We start from the raw sequence: 24,140 nt of genomic DNA, 5'->3' as shown, positions 1-24,140 counted from the left end.
CAATAGCATGTGCAGGAGTGACGCAACCCTCAGGTGGAGGTAGTAATTATCACAGAAGCAAAGGAGGAAGTGAGGTGCTGTGATAGATGGATGGAACCAGCAAAATATCAGCACATCGCTGTTAGTTTCTGGTTTCAAACTGACAGTCACCGTAGTTTTTTACAGCCGTCATTACCTAATCACAATCATGTGGTTATTATGTGTTGTAACCACGACAACATAGGTTAATGAAGCAGTCAAATGTTTCCCTAAAACTAACTATACAACTTCTGACTACTTAATCACACCTTAACCATAGCTGTGTTAGATTTTTTTTTTTAACAGTTTTGGAAAATACAGATAACTGATGATAGGGGTGTCAGTTCTGGAGAACAAAACTTAACTTTAATATGAGGGTATTTATATTACGGCTAATGACTGTAAGGGTATGGTATTGTTATGTGGTGTTTGTAAAGACTAGCTGACTTCTAGTTTCCCGTAGATTCATTTATTTCCTCCTGCTCTGTTGAATACGTCCTGTGTTTCCCACCCACAGACTTTAGTTGGAAAGGTGCACAAGTATGTTAACAGTCACAGTGAGTATATTTAGTGACCCACTTTAGCATTTTTTTATTCATTTTTTTCATCTCTGACAGAGACCGACGCCATCACTGAATAATTAACTAGTGCACTACTTGCCTGTCCACTGATGATCCCAGAGAAAACAGAGAGGTGTTCTCTGGTATTTTGTCCCACTTATAAATGCACTGACTCTGGTGCGATCTCTTCCTGTCAAGGCCTGCTTTTGTCAACTTTATAACATTGTGCTGGTGGAGAGAGTCAAAGAGCGCTCAGAGACCAGAGGTGGAGGTGTCTGTGTGTGTGGGGGAGATTAAAGATTAAAGTAGTTTGTGAGTAAACACTAAAATAAGGTGAAGAATTAGGTAGAGCTTACATGTGGAAATAAGAAATAAGCTGTGGTAAGAGATATTATTTCAGATATTTTCAGTTAATAAATACAACGAACCCCCTGCTCTGATCTCAGATGAACTTTATAAGATGAACATTATTCCTCATGATAGAAAATGAGCTTTGTTATCTCAACATAATACAAAGTCTCTGCTGCACCATAAAGACAAAACCATATAGATTTAAAATGGCAGCAGAAAGACTACATATTAAAGGTCTTCACAGGTCCCCTCAGATTCTAGTATCTGAGACCTGATCAGGATCTGAGTCTGTTTGGGGTCCAAATCATATTTAGTCTAACTCAAGTCTTTTTTTTTTTCTTTATTTTACCATGGTTGCTTATTTACTGTTGAAGCATCATGCTACTGTCAGTGCTGGTGTTCTCTCTACCCTGTTTTCTCTCTTTGGGTGTGTTTGGGTCCACCACGCTTTGGAACAGGTCTAATTTTCCTTCAGTCTATTCAAATCAGGTCCAGCTGTCTAAGGATGGGTTAAATGCAGAAGACGAATTCAGTGTGTGTATGTAAAAATATATATACTGTCAATAAAGCTGATTCTTCTTCTTCTTCAAAGGAAACAAATGAGTTCATCAAAGTAAAAAAATCAGTCTTGGATGAAAAGCTGCCCCCTCCCCAAATAAAAGAACAAACAACCACTGTTTACCTGAATTACAGGCACTGCTATAATTATGTGATCGTGTTGTACCCTCCTGAGATATTCATGTAGCACCCATTCAGAGGAACATGCATTGAGAGGTTATTTTGAGGACTTAAGACTAACATATGGGTGGAAATAAGGCTACAGTGTAGTTCTATGATGAAGCAGCAAATCAGATTTGGTATGATGGAAAAACAAGCTAACAGGATCCAGAATGGCAATGGCTTAATGTTCTAACAGGGCTAACCAGCTCGGGCCGTGTGACTACTGTCCCATTGTGTGAGATGAGTGATGAGTGTTAGCTGCCATTGGTGATAATGACAGAGGTGCTTTTGTGTCCGGGGGTTTGCTCTGGGGGTACACGGAGGTGAGGGGTCATATCGTAGTGCGTGGGGCCCGTGCTGGCAGAGGTGCAGTATCCCCGAAGGCTCTCTGGGTCATAGAGGTGCTCCAGAGTGTAGCCTGTCAGAGAGTAGGCTGTATGCTTGTCCAAGTAGGGCCGCGGATAGGTGTGAGAGGGGTAAAGAGCTGGGGCTGGGGTGGGGGAAGTGGAGCATGCGCCTGGCCGACCAAACGGGTGGTGTAATGGTAAAGAGAGGGGGGACAGGTCTGTCTGCAGGTGGTCTTTGGGCTTGTGGAGGCGCTCAGATCCTGGACTGCTGAGCCTGGACAAGGGTGCAGGACTATGCGAAGGGCTGACCACCTGACCCAAACCTCGACACACCACAGTCTGTAGTGGCAGGGCCCCTTGAGTATACTCTGAAGTGAAACATGGACCATGGCCCTTTGGCAGTCCATTGGCTGGCCCCAATGGGACATCCGGAGGACCCTTGCGCAGCTGAAGTCGATTTTCTTCTTCCTTGATCATCTGCTGTGTGGCTCGGATCAGTGTCTCAATCTTGCTGGGCTCTTGCGGGCTGCAGCGGTAGTGGTCAGCTTGATACCGATCTCCTGAATCACTGGCTGAGCCTCCATCTGGAGAGCTGACCACGCTGTCCTCATCCCAGTGGCTCCGGCCTGGACACAATGAAAACAGTCAGAGCTGAGGAAACATTTGCAAGAAATAATATAATTCTGAGCAACCATGGCTGCTCCACAGATTTCTCTTAATTCTCTAAGATTTTCTGGTATGAACAAAAGGAATTGAATTTGCTATTTAGATGGCACAGCAGGACCACATGCATGCATTAACAGAGGAAGTGTTCACAACATTGACTGTCATGGGTTAAGACATCACTATTATTCAACAGTTCCAGTCTCACAGTAAGCATCTTTAATCTATTTATCCGGCAATCTGAAGAATATCAACGCAGATTACTGTTTATTGTTCAGTCTAAACCTGTCAAGGCTTCAGCTGCCCATTTAGTTTTGTCTCTACAGGGGACATAACCCAGGTCTAAGTCCTCACCATGGTAGGTGTGGATGGCTGTGATGTGTGGCATGCTACTTTCATATCCCTCGTGGTTCTCCAGGGAGCTCTTGCTCAGTGGTAGGATGGACCTTGCAGTGCCCCACCATGTATCCCTGCCAGACATAGGTGCTCCTAGAAAATATCTCCCCGCCTCACATCGACCCCGCTCACAACTTTGACCTTGACCGTGGGAGTGCGCATAACCATCGCTGGTGGTGTGATGTTGCTCTTCAGAGAGGCTATGGCAGAGTGTGCGAGATTCTGTGAATTGCCTGTACACACAGGAGGCATCATGGCCTTCACTGTGCTCCAGCAGCTGAGGGGAGGCTGAGTCGGTGAGGGGGCTGCTACCCCATGGACTGTCGTGGTCAGACTCTGACCGTTCCGTCTGGAAACTAGAATACTGGAAGAAATATGGGTAGGGAGACAAGAAGAGAGATTATAGAAAGCCTTCAGATGAAGTGTCACAGCCTCTGGAAGCCACAGTTGAGACCCATGACTATGAACAGCTGACTTTCAAAATTAGAAGAAAAAAAATACATAAAAAGACTCAATTGGATGCAAGCGTCCTGATACGCTCTGTATACTTATTGGCTATAAAAGGTTAAATATGCTACCCATGTCTCCAATCAGTGGAAGTGAAAAATTTGGCAAGTGGAAAATCTGACAGTGTCCACAAATTGCATATAATAAATGAAGAGTCTTTTGATTTTGGGCTGCTGGTTGGACAAAAGAAGAAATGAGAAGAAGTCACTTTGGGTTCTGGGAAATTGTGATGAGAATTTTGACACTTTATAGACTGATTGATTAATAGATTAATTGTCAGATTAATCAATAATGAAAATAATCTGTAGTGACAGCCTTAGTCACTTGGCACACTTGGACCCAGAAATACTTTTTCCCAAATATAACCATAAAGCCGCTGCACAAGAACAAAGAAATTTACAGAGTCACAAACACCGGGTCAAGTAAAAATCAGAAGTTACAAAAAATACTGGTTACAAAGAAGAATTATTTTTATTCCGTCCATGTGTGCAGGAATCGGTCGCCTCAGCCAGTGAAGCACTATAATCAGCAAGTGCTGTGGGCCTCAAAAATGTGAAAGCCTGAAGAAATTTTCCTGTGTAATCAGCCAGCGAACAACTTTAGTTGGAATGCACACAGCTCTATTATGGACTGAAGCACCCAGTTCTCTGAAAGGATATTTCTGGTGTATTGCTTTTTTCCCCCTTTAGTTGATAGTCACAGTGTGGAGTGAGAGGAAGGAAACAAGGAGTGAGATAAATGAGGGTACAATGTGCAACAAAGGTCCAGGAACAGCACTATGAACGTTGTAGACACGTTGTGGTCACATTGCGGTCGTGCGGTACCCCTGCAGGCTGATAGAGTGCCCTTTGCCATTCTACTGGCTCTCAACAAAGAAACTGCTAAGATACTGAGATACAGCAACATCTTTATAAAGACATCAAATGGGATAAGAAACATGAACAGCCACACAACCCGACTGGTTGGAAATAAATCCTTAGCCAATCTTATTATCCTGCCATCTTCAGCACACTCACTTTTTGTTTTACGTCCAAATAAAGTCCATGTATCAATTTTAAGTGGCTTTTCAATGTTGCAGTGGCAATGGGTAGAGAGGAGTTTCAAGGCCATCTGGAATAAATAAACCCTCCAGGGGACATGTTAATCACATGCCCAAACCAGCTCAACTGACTCCTATTAATGCAAATGAGACAACAGTTCTACTTTGAGCTCCTTTCATATGTCCCCCCCAAATGGTGACCACAAACCTCCCTGCAAAGGAAAACTCACTTTGTCTACTTGTTTCTGTGATCTCAAACAAAACTCTAAAAAACAACAGCCAAGTTGCAAGAACTGTCTGCCTACTGGAAAGTGCTAAGCTGAGTTTAAAACCACCATGCTGTGTGTTCACATCAGACTCGCATGATGTATGCGATTTGAAGAACCCATTAAATCCTCACCTGTGTGTATGGCGAGAGTCTAGCTTTGGTCTTGGGCCGGGATACTCTGCTCTTGGGAGCTCTGCAGTTCTCTGTGAGGTTGCTGGCGGTGCTGCTGCTGTAGGGGAAAGAGGCCTTGGATGTGGCCTGGTCCAGAGAAAGCTGGAGGCCTTTATATTCTGTCTCCCTAAATACACAAACACAGCTGCCACAATTAGTTCATTAATCGATTTTGTGATAACTGATTAATCTTTACAGTCATTTTCAAGCAAAAATGTCAAACATTAGCTGGTTCCAGTTTCTTAAATGTAAGGATTTGCTGTTTTACTTTGTCGTTTTCCATAGTGAATGAAGAGTCTTTGGGTTCTGGATTGTTGGTCGCTGCTAATTTAAAGATGACAGCATGGGCTCTGGGACACTGCGTCTGGCCATTTGTTTTTTGATGTTTCACAGACTAAACCACCTATTAGATATGTAAATAATTAGAAACTAATCAGAGGTTGATCAGTAATGAAAATAATCATTAGTGGCAGTCCTAGTCGCAAACACAAACCGTGTGGTGCATTCACAGTAATATTGCATTTGATTGTCTTAGATTTAATATGGTACATAATTACACAAGGAATGATCCCAGTCCCCAGGAAAGGCTGTTTATTAAAGAACACAAACAGCCCATGTGTACCTGCGTGTTTGGTTTTTCTCTAGGTGCAAAAGCCCATTAACATCTGTTAGGCAATTAGAGCCTCATCATTGTAGCTGAGAGGGCTGGCATGCAGAGAAATGTGTGTTTGTGTTTCTGTGTGTGTGTGTGTGTGTGTGAGTGTGACTGCTGGGAGGGGTGGGGGGGTGGGTGTGCTAAGAGGGCTGGAATGGCTGTTGGGATGCTTGTCTTACCAGAAGGATTGCAGCAAGGCCTTTAACAAACACTCTACAGAGGGAAAGCTGTCCAATCAAATACACTGGGAGATTAAAGGCTATGTCTGGCTAAATCGGGCCTATAGGAGAAGCTGGGACGTCTCACTATGGGGACAAGGGAATTGATTTCTCACTAAAGTGTTCTGCATATTTCACCATGGATGATGAATCAAGATCGAGACAACAGGAAACCTGGACAGGGTTTACTTTAGACAAATAGTGATCCATCATCCACGCATCTCCCCTCTGTCTTAATCTCTCTCCACACAAACACAGATACATACATACACGCAGACACATTTCAGAAGATCATCATCCTCATCAGTTGCGTTTGGAGGGGGTCGTAAAATATTACATTCATTATGTACTGCTACTCTAATTAGGATGCTATGAGCCCAGAAATTATCTTTAGTTCTGGTTAACCGCGAGAGAATTTTGTTACTATTTTAGATTTTTGGATTTTAAGAGGAATATAACACATACAGAGTCTTCCATTCAGGTCATAGGTGTCACTGAATGGTGGAGATGAGTTTAAAAACGATGTGAATCCGATGTTATGGCCTTCACAGTCAACAGGTCTTAACCCAACCAAACGCTGGGAGCGAGTGTGTTAGAGCACCAGAGCAATAAATGAGGGAATATATTCTACAAGATTGCTGTTCGTCCCTCCATTAGAGGTCCACACACTGTTGGAACTAAAACCTGTTTTTTGTTCATCTGTGATTGATCTATCAGACGACTGCAACTAAAGATTATTTTCATTGTTGATTGATCTGCAGGTGTTTTTCAATTCACCAATAAATCATTTGGTCTATTAAACCTTAGAAAATAGTGACAAATGTCAATTTCCTAGAGCCCAGGTCGTGTCTTCCAATTGCTTGTCTCAGCCAATAACCAGCCCATTAACCAAACCTTTTCAGTTTACTATGATACGAGTCATAAAAAGCAGCAAATCCTTACAGCGCAGAAGCTGGAGTCTGGAAATGTTAGGCATGTCTGTTATAAATAGCAAATTACTGATTATTGTGAATATTTGCTCATAAATTTTCTGTCAATCAACTATCTCTTTCAGTTCCAGCCTGCTGTCGATCCCTTTTACAACATAGAATATGCATACATAGATCAGCCACAACGTTAAAACCACCTGCTTAATATTGTGTTAGGCAGGAGTTGCGAAAACAGTTCTGAACATGCATGGACATAGGATCTCTGGAGGTGCCACGTCGATCAGTTCGATTGCGTTTGAGATTTGGGAAGCTTGGAGGACGTGACAACACCTTGGGCTTCATGTTGTGTTCCTCAGGCCATTCCTGAATATCTTTTGAGGGGTGGTGGGGCTCACTGTCATGCTGGAGGGAGGCTGCTGTTGCAATGGGCGATGTGCTTGGTCTGCAACAGTGTTTAAGTAGGTGGTACGTGTCAAAGCAACATCCGTATAAACACCAGAACCCAAGGTTTCTGAGCAGAACATTGCATTGTAACGAGATGATCAATGTTATTCACTTGCCCTGTCAGTGTTTTTGTCGGGTCAATACATGCATTTAATTCAGAAACCTGGTGAACGCATGTACGAAGGAAGACAGAGCCCAAAACGTGTTTAAGTGGACTGTGGCTATTGATTTAATGAAAAGAAATGACTGCACTCAGACGCAGTACTTCCCGACCTTTTGACAGCATCTACCTGTGACGCCTCGTCACAAGCTGCACATTAAAGAGTTGTAAGAGGTTCAGATTCTTACATTTGAAGATATTTTTAGAGGCCAGAGGAGGCGCAGTTATCAAGTATGCCAGTAAAAAAAAAAAAAAAAAAAAAAAAAGATCCGAAAAAATACAAAGATATCTTTTTCTGTCAATGACTCTCCAGATTTATTCTACGACTCCTTGAGGCATCCCAGTTCCCAGGCTGGGAACCAGTACTATAAAATGTAACAAGTAGAGCCCTGCCATGCCTTTGCTTTGCACATGTATACATACATTACTGAAGTAAATGTGACAAAATGTAGTTGTATCCACGATGAGTATTTTCATTGATTGTGTTCATTTCAACAGAGAGGTTTACAGTGTGTGTATAAGATAGCAGTTTGACGAGTTTGCTCTAAAACCGGAGTAGAAGCAACAGAACTGATTAATCTGACTGCTGTGAGTAAAGTATGTGGTTACGTGCTTTTGCTGCAGACATGCCTTTATTCAAAGGATTGCTAAATCACTGTCAGGCTGTGGTAGAAGCAGCAGATAACTGCAGGGGCTATCAGAGCTGAACACACAGTGGGAGTTCACAACCAGGTGAAGCGGCCTTATCAGCTGTGTTATCTATGGCTATATACACTAAAGCTGCTGGGCAAAGCAACTCAGCTCCTAATAACAACACACGCAAGAAGCACACAGCCTCATTTCCACCATCACTGTGGAACACTGCTCACTGCTCAATCCATACAATATCTCAAAAAAGATTTACAAAAGCAGATCAAGGCAAGAAATAAGGCTGCATTCCCCTCACAGTAAAGCTGGAGCCCATAAACGCTCATCAAGTTTACAGCCTATCAATTAAAAGGCCATAAACACAAAGCTGTTGTGGATTTGATGTAGGAGGGAGAGGAAATGTGTGTCAAGCTGTTCCCTGCCTCTGAATGCAGCCCGTCGCGCTGCTTCTTAATGGAGGCTTTTATAGGCCTTATTCATTCACAGGCTCACTTGTACATCTGTGAAATATGCACATCAGGGCTCATAAAATAATAGGATAATAGGCACATAAATGCTATCCCTCACTTAATAAAAGTGTGGCTCATGCAGGTAGACATCCTGCCATGATTACAGTTTGATTTTATTGGAAGAATGTGAAGCAGCAGTTAGTAATGAGGACTTTGTGGTGACCCGGTGCTGTTGGACTGTTTATCCAGCGCATGCAATCCCACTGCAGTCAGATATGCTTCAGCGCCTGCCTCTGTTTACATACTCTGCAGGCAGAGCTGCCAGTCTTAGGTAAACTGTACCAGGTGACTGACACCACCACAGAGAGGCCAACACAGGTGACAGCCAACACATGAGCATACTTAACAAACTTAATAACAAAGGGCTCTGACATTCTGACGTAACAGCCATTCAAGAGAGTGGATACCGTGATAGAACAGGAATGTCTACTGCCAGCAAAAGTAGAAAGAGCTGGAAAGTTCTGGTTTTCCTAAAAGAAATCAAAATTGCATTTCCTTTGTTCTAACTCAAGCATAAAACAATAAAGACTTTAAAAAACAGAATATGACTTGACAAACTTTCTTCATTCCCAGATTCTGCAAATCGGGCTTTGACAAATACGTGTCATATTTCCAATTAACCTCCAGTTAATTGCTTCACAGCAACTGTTTGTGTAAATCTCTAGTACCAACACTCATTATCTTATCAAAGCAGAGAATGACAACACAACAGGGATCTGAGCCACCCCTTGTTGCCCTGGAGCTGCCAGACACCAAACAGACATTTCACACTAAATCCATCTGACTGACAGCTGGCAGGTATCCAATACATATATACCAGCACTAATCTATCGAGGGGCGTCCATATCAATTAAAGTTCTCCTAAGTTCTGTCCGCTATTCTTTATCAATAGTTAATATACAATAGTAGCATGGTTCATCCATCAATTGTCTGAACCACAAGGGTTAATCAGTCATCTTTAGTTTAAATTCCAGGCTCACACCCAGTCTACAAAGTTTCACACGTTAGCCAGTCTGATGAAGCAGATACTCATGTCTGCTGCTGCAGTAGTATCATTTATACAGTCACATGTCTGACAATCCTGCGTGTGAGTGACTACGCTTTTCGAGGATGTCTCGTTCACACACGGACATGATACTGTCACCTGGCAGCAATGAACCTGCTACCTGTGGAATGTTCCAAACAGGTGTTTTTGCTTTGCTGTAAAATGCTGTCCTAAAAACAATTGGTCAGTATAGTTTTAATCATATGTTACTAAAACTTCAAATATATTGCAGTTTTTAAAAAATTCTAATTACCAGGACTATGGTAACATGAACATAGGTCTGACTGATATGTTAAAAAAAATGATAATAAACTTTTTTTAATTGAGCAAAAATGTGCAACATTTTTACTGCTCTTTTCACATTTTTTTAAATTTATGCCACACACCTATGGGCTGTCAATGCTTCAACTAGCAGCAGAGAATAGACAACCACATTAATTATCAATTTCAGCAGAGAAATAGAAGGAGTGCATTTTGCACACCAATTCATCTCCTGCTACTGGTGTTTCCTAACAATATCCACAGCCTGCAGATGACTGCTGACCAGTATTAGCCACCAAGCTGTCAGCTCAGTTTTAATAAAAAAGTTTATACATTGTGCAAAAGAAATTATGAAAGTTAATATATTGCCCAGCTCCATAATGCATCACTGATTTACTTCTGACTTTTTTGTCATTGCTTTGTGATTTAGACATCACCGGACTCTGCGAGACTGTGTCTGGCATTTTTCATGACCAATGTTTCACAAATGTTTTTGGACATTTTACAGATTGAACTATTGATTGATTAATTGTGAAAACGAATGGCATACTTATTGATAATGAAAATAATAATTAATTGCAGCCCCAGTGTCTCATGCAACAACTTGGAACAAATGATACAGCCACTTGTGCCACACACACTGGAAGCTGGTACAAGCAGCAGCAACAGTTACCATGGCTGACAGGCGAAGAAACCTACATGTGATCTCTGGAAAATGAAATGCACTTATACCACAGTGATGACCACTTAGCATCAAGACGTATACTATATAGACATAAGTATCCAGACACAGCTCTTTATGGGGCTCGGCCCCTTACTTCCAGTGAAGGGAAATCTTAATGCTTCAGCATACCAAGACATCTTAAACAATGCTATGCTTCCAACTTTGTGACAGTTTGTTGAAGGCCCTTTTCTATTCCAGCATGACTGTGCCCCAGTGCACAAAGCAAAGCCCATAAAGACATGGTTGGATGAGTTTGGTGTGGAAGAACTTGACTGGCCCACACAGAGCCCTGACCTCAACCTCATTGAACATCTTTAGGATGAACTGGAACAGAGAATGACCTCACAAATGCTCTACTGCTTGAATGGGCAAAATTAAAAATTACCCACAAAATACTTAACAATCTTGTGAAAAGGCTTCCTAGAAGAGTGAAAGCTGTTACAGCTGCAAAGCTGTCTATGTATTTAGAAAGCGATGTCATTAAAGTCCCTGTTGTGAGGGTCAGATGTCCCCTTTTGTCTATATAGTGTTACCCATAATACTGTTTGTCTCAGGTAAGAACCTTCTGGATCTCTGTTGGGCTGCCACATTTATCTGCATATTGATACCATAAAGGTAAGTCTGGCAGTATTTAAGAATACACACAGACACTCACGTGAGCACATAGTTGACACTGACGATGCAGTGAGGACGGGATGATCGGCTGTTGTGCACAATAGTTGCATAACTCTGGACCCAGACCCAGCCACCAGGCTTGGCCAAGAAACGGTAGTACTTAGTTGTGACCTGACCTTTCACCAGCACTGCAAGACCAAGAGATTGGAAAGAAATTATACCAAGTGTTTATGCTGGGGGGAAAAAACACAAACTGCAGCATGTAAATGCCATGAACTCATCAAAATATAGCAGTAAATGACAGAAAAGGTGATAAATTACTAAAATCTGAAAACTGCACTGAATATTCTTATCCTGTGTTATATTCACAATATAACACAACACACAACAACAACATAACAACAAAACATAATATAATACAGCAGTATCAAAAAACATAACACCTAACCTGCTGTGATGTGTCTGTGCTGAAACTGTGAGTTTGTGTGTGTGTGTGTGTAGAGAGAGAGAATTTGTAGAAAGGTAAAACAAACCTAACTCACACAAGTGATGAGCACAGCGCAGGTGAAAGGAATCGCAGCTGTGGACATGATGATAGAGAGTCTTCTCTATTAGATCCTGAGGCTCGTAGCCGGTGAGCTCTGCAACCCTGGACAACACACACACACACACACATTCCCAAGGTAAAGCCTTCTGACATTTACATCGATGCAACTACTCAAAACATGTACCAAGCAAATAAGCAGGGAAACTCACTTCCACACACTTGCACTGCTTATATATACAAACCCGTATCCATACTGTGTGCACGCAAGTAAAGAACACTGTGTCCGGCAGAACCTACCGTGAGTCAAGGAAGATGAGCTTCATGTCCAGGCTGGCCCTGAACATGAACATGTTGCTGTGCAGTTTGATCTCGGTGACAGCGCTGGGCGGTAACGAATGACCGACAGCCACCAGCCCTACGTTCTGATAGCAGCCGTCGAATGGAGACATGTCCAGGCTGTACTGACGGATCTTCAGGTAGCCGCTGCAGTGGATCACCTGGGCCGAGAGTTCGCAGACCAATACACAAACATTAAATATCAGTGCGTGTGCGTTCCTTCAGTCCTACTCAGTTAGATCAGGAGTGCAGCAGTCACATCTGGAGAAGTCTTGTCTTTATTAATCGTGTTTGGAAAAAACAAAGTATTACCAATGCAGTCTCTTGTACTGTTTATGTACTAAGAGTTTGATCTGCTGCTTTAATAATTAATACATGATTCCACAATGGATTAATGATCAAATAAACTGTGTATCAGTTGCTTTCTTCCTTGCCCGCTCTTTTTTTTCCTGTTCTTCCTTTTCAAAAACAAATTCTCAATCCTGGTTTCAGTCTAGCAGGAAATTATTTAAGTCGTCTTTGCCTATAACATGGGGAAAGACACGCCTGAGTTCACGCCTGAACTAAACATAACCTGCCTCTTGTTTTTTTGCTGCTGTTATACTGCCAATGCCTTCTGTCAGGCTCTAAAAGTTCATAAATAAATGCAAAGTCTCCAGAGGATAAACACTAATTATTTTGCTGAGCCTTGTTGCTATTAAATTATCTGTCTCATTCATGCTCCCTCGAGGATGAACCTTGTCAGCTGTGGACACTCAACAAGCCCCTTTTCTAACACAACACATCCATCCATTTTCTATACCGCTTATCCGTCAGGGTCGCGGGGGAGCTGGAGCCTATCCCAGCTGACTACGGGCGAGAGGCGGGGTACACCCTGGACTGGTCGCCAGTCAATCACAGGGCCAACACACAAAGACAAACAACCACACACTCTCACACTCACACCTAGGGGCAATTAGAGTAGCCAATTAACCTAATGTGGGAGGAAGCCCGGACAAAACCCACGCAGGCACAGGGAGAACATGCAAACTCCACATAGAAGGGCCCAGACCGGGATTCGAACCGGGAACCCTCTTGCTATGAGGCGACAGTGCTAACCACTGCACCACCGTGCCGCCCTAACACAACACATCATATAAGAATTTGTCACATATGAAGATGACTAAATTTACTAAAAGTTTTTTTTTTTTGTAATACTTTTACAAAGTATTAACATGAAACACAGGTGTGCTCATGCCAATTTAGCAGCACAGCACTATTGATTACCTTGTAGCCTCCACAGGTAAGCCCAGCATTTCTTTTGGCGAGAACACATTTCATTCTCAGAAAGAAGGAGCGTTCCATTTCATATTCTGCAGAGAATTAGAAACATGCAAAAACAATTATTCAGGCTTTACGGTTAGTCCGTGTCATTAACTGTACAACATGCCTCGGTTGATGATTACCATGAACAAAGTGTGAATGGTAAGGCTGGTGTGCTGTGAGGACAGCTGTCATTTCATCGTGGTCTGCTGGATGGATGTATTCATAAATGCTGTTTCCCGTCAACTCTACCTGTTGAAATAAACATTCATCTCAGAACTGTGACACATCACAGCCAACATGACAGAAGAGGTCACAGTGCGCTTGTCAAACCAACCTGTGACAGGCCCAAGTGGACAGATGCTGTTTCTGATATGTACATGATTTTCCCATCAGGGGCAACAACAAAAATGAAGCCATCTAATGTCTGAAAGAAGAGAAGAAGTGTGTTATTATATTAGATGCCAGCAAAATAAATACAATAATTTGCTCTTTAATAAAATCAATATTATTGTCTTAGTGTCTTCTTATTATTATTGATTGCTGCTGCAGCAGACAGATTGATTGCTGTAACAGGATCAAGACAAAATAAAGATCTGAAGAAAGGAATGAAAGGACAAACAAATAACAATGGCATGTAACACTTGTTACAGTTGGATAAGGTCGGAATAACTGAGCTATAGCTCAAACTATCCTACAGACAGTTCATGTAAACTCCATTTGATTTGGGCAAGGGGTGTTGATTCAACTTGATGTTCATTTTGTTCGAGTGTAGTTTGGCTGCTGTAAAAGTGTCATTCAATATATTAAGAATTGTTTCTTATATTTTAGCTGTCTCATTTTTATCAAATAAAAAACTGAACATTCTAACCTTCATTAAGATTTATTTTTGACTGTTTTAAAATAGGTTTAGCTAGATGTTGCTGATGCAATAAACTTTCAACTGAGTAGAAGAATATACTGTTATTGGTATTTGTTGAATTAACTTATGACAAAAACAATCACAAACACTGCTAATAATAATAATCTTACTATCGATAGAAATTGCACCTTAATTTAACAAGTAGCTTGTTTCCATCGCTGCTAGCTGTCGCTGCTAGCTTGTAGCGCTGTGCTCCTTTGGCCAGCATAAAGCAGCATTGTCATTATAAAACATCTTTTTAGACCCATTGCCCGTTTTTCAATGTTATCTGGTGGCATGGAGTAAAAATAGTACACCACTTTTAAGGTCATTTCACACATTTTAAAAATGTTTTTTATCATTTAACACTGTTAACATTTTATGATTTTTTTGCTGGAAAGGATGAAATTAGGTAACTTTTGTCACATGGTCTGTGGTCACAATTTGGTGAAGTTTAGGTATCAAAACTACTTGATTCGGTTCGGGAAAAGATCATGGTTTGGGTTTAAAGTTAAGAACATTCTGCAGGATAACTTATGTACCCAAGTTTAACCAGGTCATCATCGGTCTCTTGGGTGAAAGTCCTGTGTTTTGTTTGAACCATCCACCAAGCCAACCATGAGTGGACTTTCTTGATCTTTATGCTGCAATGCCTGACATTTTTCTACTTTTTTGTCTATGACACAAAATGACACAATAACAGCTTAAGGCGTATGGCATTAAATGACACACGAAAAACAAAAACAAAAAAGTGCACTGTGATAACACATGAAGTGACTTAAGACGGTGGAGTGTTATTCATGTGACATTTGGTGTGAGCAGGCTGATTTTGTAGACATGTTTGAAAGCTTGTAGCCCTCTGGTCCTCATTTTCTACTCTATAACAGACAATCCTGTACCTCTGATTCTATGTCTGACCACTACTAGCCAACCTGTGGTTCCCTCTGGCCAGCCTGTAGCCCTGCTCCATTGTGTTGCTGCTGATGTGAGAGGGGCTGCAGGACAGACTGAGGCTCTGTGCGTGACCAGGAATGTGTTCAGCTCATTTCACTCTTAAAGCACATGAATGAAGGCAGCAGGAGGCAGATGGCAGCAGCCACTAGCACCCCCCGCCACAACCCCCTCCCCCCCCTGCAAAGACACACACACACACGCACACACACACACACACACAGTCTACCTATGGCTGAATAATAACAATAACAACAACAACAATAATGTCTTGTCTTACTAGGTGAGTTTTGTAAAGAGCTAATTCTTCCTCCATTCTGATAAATATTTTAAGAGGCTCTGAAACGACCTTGTGACGTTTCAGTCACTTGCAAACCCCAAAGCACACAGCTTGTAGCCTTTAAAGCGTGAATACTCTCTATTGCAGCAGTAAGTACCTGTAAGAGATGGGAGCCTAACTCCTGGCTGACTCCGTCAAGAGAAGTGCTGCGGCTCACATGACCCCAGGACTCCCCAAGGCCTGGTAAACAAATCACACACACACACAAAAAAATGAAAATATATAATTAGAAAGAGTATAATTTCATATTACACAATAAAAGCAAGGGGAAGAAATACAGTATGAATCACTATTCAGGTTTGAAACACTTGTAAACCAGAGAGGATCTATAATTCTATAGTTTGGCCTATATACTAACAATAATAAAGTTCACGACTGATTCATTATCCTAGTCTACAAACACAATTTTATTCACATTATCACTACACTTGGAGAGGCTTTAGCTGCAACACGTGTCAGAACAAATAATGGCAACAATAAGGTGTAGTAGACAGTATTATTCCTTTACAGTCCAGACATGACTCTGTTCACTTTGTGGTGCAACAGTGTCTGCAGGGGGAAACGTCGGTCCACTGCACAGGCTGTGGCCATCACAAATGTACAATCAGCCTACAGTGTGTTAAGTCTGCAGCCTAAAAATCTAAAAAAAAAATAAATAAAAATAAAAATCTACTGAACCGAAAATTACACTCAATTAGCAGCAGGACTTTTATCGAAACCGATTCAATGCAAATGCTGTAGCGTGAAAACATTTTCATCGACCCTTCACAACAATGGGAAAAAAATAAAAGAAAAAGAAAAAGTACCATGTGAGATGATGCTGTGATGCGTGGAGCATCAGGACAGAGCAAACACAAGTGTGTGCAGCAGCGCCGCGCATTGACATGCAAATCCCGCTCTGCAGAGCAAACAGGCGGCATGCAGGGATCACAGCGTCCCGCCGCCCGCCCGCCTCCACGCTTCATATGGAGCTAATATGGACTGCACGTTTGCAGAAAAAGACACAATCAAATTACACCCCAAAAATACTAACAAGTGACAAAAATAAAAAAAAATCGCTGGCTTCCACTTCATATGAAAGATAAATAATGACGGAGCGTTAAAAGCGAACGGCGCCGTGAAGACGTGCTGACAACACGTCCGGTTGTGTCATCTGACGCGTGGATTGATAACACACGCGGAAAGCTCGGCACAGGAAAAGAGGGCTCTGTTCGGGAATGTTCCTCAGTTACAATAGTGCTTTTATCATTTGGCTGTCTATTAATGCTGTTAGTGCAGAAGTCCCGTAGGCCCTCAATCATAATAATAATAATAACAATTCTACTATCGCTAAACTGTACAGCATATGTGGATATGATGTCCGCAGACGCTGATTATTCTGGATTATTCTGGATCACCTGCGAACCGAGCTTCACACACAGCTCACCTGTCAGTTACAGCAGTTACGTGCAGGCCCTTTAACCGCGTGACGCGAGCACTTTGCCGCTGCCATTTTTATTTTCAGCGCAACAACGTATTGATTTAAAGTGTCATATGAACGTACGATGCTGTCCACCAATTTTTCTTTTTCTTATTCCGTTATCTCCACTTTGATACGATATCATTATTGTTATTTCACGCTACATTGACCCTTTTTTGTTTGGTCATCCTTACGAGAACAGGAGGACACGTCCGTGACATCGCGCACGGGTCTAAAGCGGGAGAAAAGTGTTTCACGAGAAATGAAGCATCATTTTGTGTAAACATTTTTTTTTCCTCTCCTCTTCTTTTTACTCATCTTGTGACCCCTGTGTTTAATCTCAGAAGCCCCAACAAAATAAATAAATAAATAAGAATTTAAAAAAAGCAAAGAAATAAATACTTTTAGTTCACCAATCACACCATAAACGATTTGGCGTTTCACAATTCAACAGTCTGCCACACTGAAACAAACCAGCGTTCATGAACACGTCACGACTTCATAAAACGACACTAACAATAGGCCAGTGATGATAATCAACTTTTTTGTGGGGGATTGTGAACATGTCACCGAGGACTTACAAGCAGCTTAATGCCTTTAACAGCCACAATTAGGTTAACCAAAGTGGTGAGACCCAATCAGCCAATCAGAGCTGAGCGAAGAAGAAGCTCCACGTGGAATAATAGCGAGAAAAAAAAAAAAAAAGAAAAGAGCTCGTGATGTGTAGATATCTCATTTAGACCCATGGACATTTCATACATTGGCTTTTAAATATCAGCAACACAAGAACTCTGAGGAACACCATGAGGATAAATCAAGTGAATGGATTTTTATTATTATTATGAATTTTTATTTATTTTTTTTTTGTTTTGGGGGGGGGGGGTACATTATTATCTTTATCCTCATAACATTGCTTTTACTTTTGACTGTGATCATTAAGTTACTGTCGTTGGTTTATGAGCTATAGGAAGAAGACAGGGTTGATTTTCAGTTCACAGTAAACAAGACATAAGTGGACATTTAATCTAGCAGATACAAAGTAAATATAATAAAAAGCGAGTTTAGCTTTCCTCTCTGTTTAAATCTCTTGTGGAGCTTAGGTGGAGAGAATTCAGTAAGATATTTGTGGTGTGGGGCGTCATGTAATCTCACCCAGGATGGACAACATGGCTGAGGTCAAAGGTCATATTACTGACCACTCTGAGTGCCATAAATAAAAGTGACCCCCCAAGTCACTGAAAACAAAAAGAAAGAAAGAAACAATCCCTTGGTACATCCCCTAAAAATTGAGAACACTTTTAGCTTTTCTTCTCCCCACTTATGCAAAAACCACTAAAGCCCTCTCAGATGGGCTTCTTCTTGACTAAATCATCACATGTTGGCCTGCGCTGGAGTTTATGGTGGTGGTCCTCAGACTGGAAAAGGCGTTCGGAGTCTGATTGAAGAGGACTGGCCTTTAAAGCAGCAGAGGTGATTAAAAGGGGAAAACACAACAACGGCCTGTGAAAGGCAGACGAGTAAAACCATGCAGCCTGCACGAAGCATGTATCCAACGAGCTTTACTGGCTTATGTTGCCACACACGTGACAGCGCAGCGAAATGTAGGCGAGAAAGTAGAATTTAAAACTGTTTCTGGTGCATGAATAATACAGCCAAGTGCTGTGTGTACATCTACTACTACACTAAGCAGGACACACTGTCTTATCGCAACATCATGGACTCTGACGGGATGAAGATGCAAAAACTCTTAAGATTAAATGTACCTTCTCAATAACCCCATCTTAAACGTACACTAAATACTTAAACTATAAATACTTTTTTTTTGTTTTTTTTGGAATGCAGTTTGCTCCTGCCTTTTTCTTTATGCAGTATTTATCTGTAAGATGGATGGTGTGTTTGATTTCCAGATGACTGGATTGGAACAGAACACAAATATCTCCAGGCCTCACGGTTTCTCATTATGCTCATCTAATAACATTTATGTTTAGATCCTTAGAATTTTAATTTTTTAAATTTTTAAAAATTGTGATATCTATCTATCTATTTATGTATGTACATATAGACGTAAAATGTGCATAAGTGACCATGCTTTTTGCCACCTTGGTTTCTTAGCTTTACTTTAACACAGACTGTGTGGAATATAAATAATAAATCAAATGCCATTTTCTCATGTAATGTGACGGTTTTATCCCTGTTCAAAGCATATTAGGACATGCATTATTAATCCTTTTTACTTTTCATACCAGTCTCTTGTCATGGATCTTTTTTTTTTTTCAGTATGCCAATCCAGTGAGGTAAATGTTCAAATTTATGATCAAGTGAAAGTGTAAAAGCAACCGATGGTCGCTTGTGTCCATGTTTCTTTCGTGTTTCTTCCCTCCAGGTTCTTTGTCAGTCCACCTTCCCTACACACCGCAGCCTGCTTTACTGTTACAAGGAGCTCCATATGTTGAGGGATCAGACGTGCGGATCATGCTAATATCCGCGGCTCTGCAGCAGTCACGCAGGGATGGAACCTCGTCACAGCTAATCTGCTGCTGCGGGGGCCGCCAGGGACCGCAGGCTCGGGACGCGCAGGGACGGACCGAGGGACACGGAGAGACTTCCGCTGCTGACTCCATACGTTCACTCACTCAGGGAGAACAAAGTGTAATTCCGCCTAAATGTCATTTGGGCTGATCATATAAGGATTTTATTTCTTATTTGATTCTAACTTAATTTTTACTGAAACTCCGGGAAGGTATTTTAATAGCAGGCGCAAAATAAGCAGATGTAATTGAAGCTGTAATAAATCCTACATTATTGAAAATATCATTACAATATTATTTAAAATAAAATCTGTTTCCTCCATTCTTGCCGCCTTCTTGAGTAACGCTCAAACAACTAAAAAAAAGAAGACATTTTTTTTAAAAATTGCAAAACAATTTAAGCAATAAATAAATAAATCACATGCTGACGTGAAATGTTTAACGTAAAAATTTTACATCGATTTATTTTGTTATAAATCCGTACGTCACATATTTGAATTAGTGATGTCAGCAAATTATCATCCAGGAAATTACGGTTATTTGGTAAAAAAGTAAAAACAAAAAAAAAAAAAAGAGAACAGAAAATTAAGAAACGCGTTATGTAATAGATTATTTAATTTTAATGATTTAAAAAAAAATGAAATTGCCAACCGTAATTAGGCTAATGAAAGATGATAACAGTCATATACAATATAACAATGTACCTGTGACAATTGATATTCTGTTGGTTATATGATTATATGCTTATTGCCCCCCCAACACACACACACACACACACATTCGTTACTATTTAAACGTTTAACTCTCTTACCTTCCGGAAAGACTATTCTCATTTTCAGGTAGCTTGTTGTCAGTCGGATGATGGAGGCTTTATCCAGTTGTGAGGTGATGGCGGAGGGCAGCGGCAACAGTTTGGCCAGTTCATAAAACTCACTGTTTTCCTTTTCCCGTCGAGTCCGGGCAGCATTTTTAGATTTTTCCTTCATGTTGTCTTCTCTGTTTCACAGACTACTTTTTTCCCCCCACTCAGTCACTTATTGTCCAGGTGTCTCATAGCATTGTAAGAGAGCCGCAAAGTTTCCGAACATGAAATTAGCTTTGTTACTTTGCCCTAAAATCCACTGGCGCGTGGACACATTCCCATGATCCCAGGTGTTCCGCTGATAGTTCCCGGATTTCAGAGGATTATAGCGGCGTTTTGGTCAGCCCATTGGACTTCTCGCCGCACACTTGGATTCATCATACCTGACGATAAGGACAACTGTGGAACCGCTGGAGACATTAGGCCCTGTGGGATGAAACATTCATCAGATGGACCTTCATGCGTGCCGTCGTTTGGCTGAGCATCACTCGCATCTGTTTATAAATAGGACACCGAATCGATAGCTAACATAAAACTAATGACGACATTTGTTTCAATGTTTTTACAGAAATGCAGTGGTGTGATTTTCAAATCCATACATTAAATAAAAACAAAGCTATTTGCGAGTTCGCTTACCTCTGCGAAGTTATCCCGACAGTTTTGCTAAACTGACGCCTGTTGGACTTCGAAACGTCCGGGCAGAATCTGTAAAGAAAGCCTGAGCATCGACAAATCTTCGATCCTGTGTGATTTTATGGATAGCAGCGCTTCCAGGGTCTCCTGGTGCTGCAGGCTCGAAGACCCGCCCATTACAGGCAGCTCTGCTCCTATTGGACAATTGGAGAGCATCTTCACCTCCCTATTGGCTACACCTTGGAACGACGTGCTACAGGACGAACGGGGTGGAAATGTTCACCTCTGGCCCAAACTGGATGGAAACATTCCCCCCGAACGCGTTCGCTGTTTTCTGGGATAAAACGGTATGCAAAACTCCTTAAAAAATATGTCAGTTTAAACGTCAATTTAAAGAGGCTTGTTGTTTAACAGTTTTAACAGCAAAAACACGTCGGCCTGTTTAGTAAAAAAAAAAAAAGCCTTAAGCTAATGTGTGAATGCTTCTCTTTTCGTTTAGGCTACATATTGGTAAACCTAGCATTACTTAACTTCATGATTCTCTGTAATTAAATAAAATTGTTATTGCTACAACCCACATGGCTAAAATATGGACCTAAACGTGCTGCCTTTGGAAGCAGTATATTAATATTTGGTACAAGCTTGATGATTTTACTAGCATATTTTAATAATTTACCTTAAAAAAAAATCAAGGCATGATCTATAAATGTGAGGATGTTTGCTGCTAAGAAATGGCAGATTTTTCAAAGGAGTTTGGCGTATATCATGTCTGAACTTTCCCGTAGAGGCAGAGACCTGTCTGACCTGTGCATGAATTCGATGTTTTATTTATTAGGCTTTGTATTTAAGACCTCAGTGACGCAGCTAGAATATACATTTATAATCAAAGTTGTTGTGTCACTTGTTGAATAAGAAAAGCTAAAATGGTTAAGATGAACAACTTTAAGAAGCTGACCATCTTATCGGCTTGCTTCTCCCTCAGGGGTTGGAAAATAAGAATGTCATACTCGAGCATTACGCGCGATTTATTTTTCAGGTTAGCTTTCTGTTTCCAGGTAAGATCTTGCACTAATACAGTATAGGCCGAGGCCATCATCTAAACACCAGCCCTATGAACAGTTATTATTACTGTTCCGTCACTACCGTCCGACAGGTAATGGAAGCTTCACGTTCGACCTTCTCTACCCATCACGCCCCTTCATCACGTTACCTGAAGAAAACAGCCAAGAGTGGTTTGTCGAAGTCCAACTTTGTAATCCAAACTATATATTTTATAGATCTAAATATAATTAGAAATAATTCTGAATGCACCTCTTATAACCCTCTCCCTCCAGAAAGCGTTCGGCTGAATAGTTTTCTGTCTTGCTTTTGGAAAGTTTAAGATTGAGACTTCGGTTCTGTTCCAAGCCTTAGCGGACTGGATGAAGAGGATGATGATGATGATGGTGGTGGTGGTGGGAGAGCGGGCACACACCGTCACGACTCCGTCTCCAGTGCGGCCGTCGGTAATGGGATCCAGCCTGCGGTGAGGAAATCATCCGGGATGCTGCAGGCGCACGAAATGGTTGACGCTCGTTTAACCTTCGCTTCGAACTCCAAATTTACTGGTAATTAGACTGGCTCTTTGGAAAATATAACGATCAAAAATAGATTCAGTCAAGACGACTTAGCCCAGATATGCGGCGATCAAAACAAGTTGATTTTATTGCTCAAAGATCAAGACTTCGCTGCTGTTTTCTTTATATAGAAGGCTACACAAGACGTATTCTAACCAAAGTTCCAACTCCAACTGGTCATATCTTTGTACGTGTTTCTGCCATGTAAAGTCGTTTTAATTAAAATACCTGATAAGCCCAGGAAGGTTTCCCCATGGACGGCAGACCAAACAACAGATGGGAAAATCTGACATAAAAAAATGTGACAAAAATTATTGTTATACATTGTTGTACAATTGTGATTATTTCATTATTAGCCTGGTAGGTGCATATGCATCAAAGAGTACACAAAAGTACACAAAGAGGACAACTGCTGTTAGGCCTCAGCAGGGCTGCAGTAACTTGTCAGGGCAGCCGGGGCTGAGGGCCCCTAGTGAGACACCCCCCCCCCCCCCCCCCCCCCTCCCCAGTTTGATTACAATAGGGCTACATTGATTCATCAGTTAGACAGTCAAAAGAAAATTAATTTGCAAATATTCAAAAACAATTATTTGTTTACAACAGTTTTCAAAGAAAAACACCAAATATCTGATTGCTCCTATAATGTGTGAATTTACTGCTTTTCGTGGTACATTAAAGTACACTTTTGACAGTTTTCTGATACTCTACTGACAGATACTGATTAATTGTTAAAACAACCAACAGATTAATTTAAATCTAAAATATTCAACTGTTAAATGCAGCCCTAGATTATACACACATTTGTTTATGAATATGCATCAAGCAAGCCCAATATAAAATATAACATTATTAAAATTTGGCTGAGGAGGGAATACTATTTATATATATATATAAATTTCATTTATTTTTTAAATTGTATTTTAATGGGGTTTCCAGCAACATTTGCAGTTGCATCGCTTTGACGGCTCCAGATGAAGAGGCCCTTGAAGATAAACATGATCAGCTAACACAAGGTGTGTACTGCTGGATCTTAAAACTCTGTCTTGGTTCCCTGTATGACAAATTACAGTTTAAAGACCTTCATTCTTTCAGTTTCATTATTATATGTTGCATATTTCCAAATTAATGCCAACACAATAAACCTGGAGTTATGTAGCATTCCAGCATGAGATAACTTTGCAAACTGGAGAGAGAATTGTTGGAATTTAGGGGCAAACTCTAGCTGTTAAAAATGACAGTTGTAGTTTGTAGTCGAGTGGCAAAGGTCAGATATTCAGTTTGTTTAATTATCCTTAAGCAGGATGAAAAGTACAAGGAATTTGAAATATTTTCATATCTGTTTGAGATTTTCCCCACTGCAGAAAGAGTAAAGGTTTATCTTATATTACCTCAGGATTTTAGGAACACTGAGGTTCTC

At 41.0% G+C, this 24,140-nt stretch overlaps 1 protein-coding gene and 1 long non-coding RNA gene across 2 annotated transcripts; one reads left to right on the top strand and one right to left on the bottom strand.

The window, feature by feature from the left end:
- Positions 1 to 1,434: 1,434 nt before the first annotated feature.
- sim1a (SIM bHLH transcription factor 1a) lies at positions 1,435 to 21,983 on the bottom strand. The gene is made up of 12 exons (XM_046400597.1): positions 21,111 to 21,983; positions 20,424 to 20,900; positions 15,723 to 15,805; positions 13,771 to 13,860; positions 13,577 to 13,685; positions 13,398 to 13,483; positions 12,093 to 12,292; positions 11,791 to 11,897; positions 11,289 to 11,436; positions 5,002 to 5,167; positions 3,014 to 3,419; positions 1,435 to 2,622 (listed from the first exon to the last, which is right to left on the bottom strand). The coding sequence occupies exons 2-12, from the start codon at positions 20,596 to 20,598 to the stop codon at positions 1,904 to 1,906; spliced, it is 2,289 nt and encodes a 762-aa protein (XP_046256553.1). The 5' UTR covers positions 20,599 to 20,900; positions 21,111 to 21,983; the 3' UTR covers positions 1,435 to 1,903.
- Positions 21,408 to 23,173, top strand: LOC124065323. The gene is made up of 3 exons (XR_006844386.1): positions 21,408 to 21,454; positions 22,090 to 22,162; positions 22,261 to 23,173. It is a non-coding gene; the product is annotated as an uncharacterized LOC124065323 (long non-coding RNA).
- The last annotated feature ends 967 nt before the right edge of the window (positions 23,174 to 24,140 follow it).

Source organism: Scatophagus argus, chromosome 9 (assembly GCF_020382885.2).
Source record: "Scatophagus argus isolate fScaArg1 chromosome 9, fScaArg1.pri, whole genome shotgun sequence".
In the NCBI taxonomy this organism is placed as follows: Eukaryota; Metazoa; Chordata; class Actinopteri; family Scatophagidae; genus Scatophagus; species Scatophagus argus.
The sequence above is the reverse complement of the archived record's forward strand: the minus strand, read 5'-3'. Positions and strand labels throughout refer to the sequence as shown.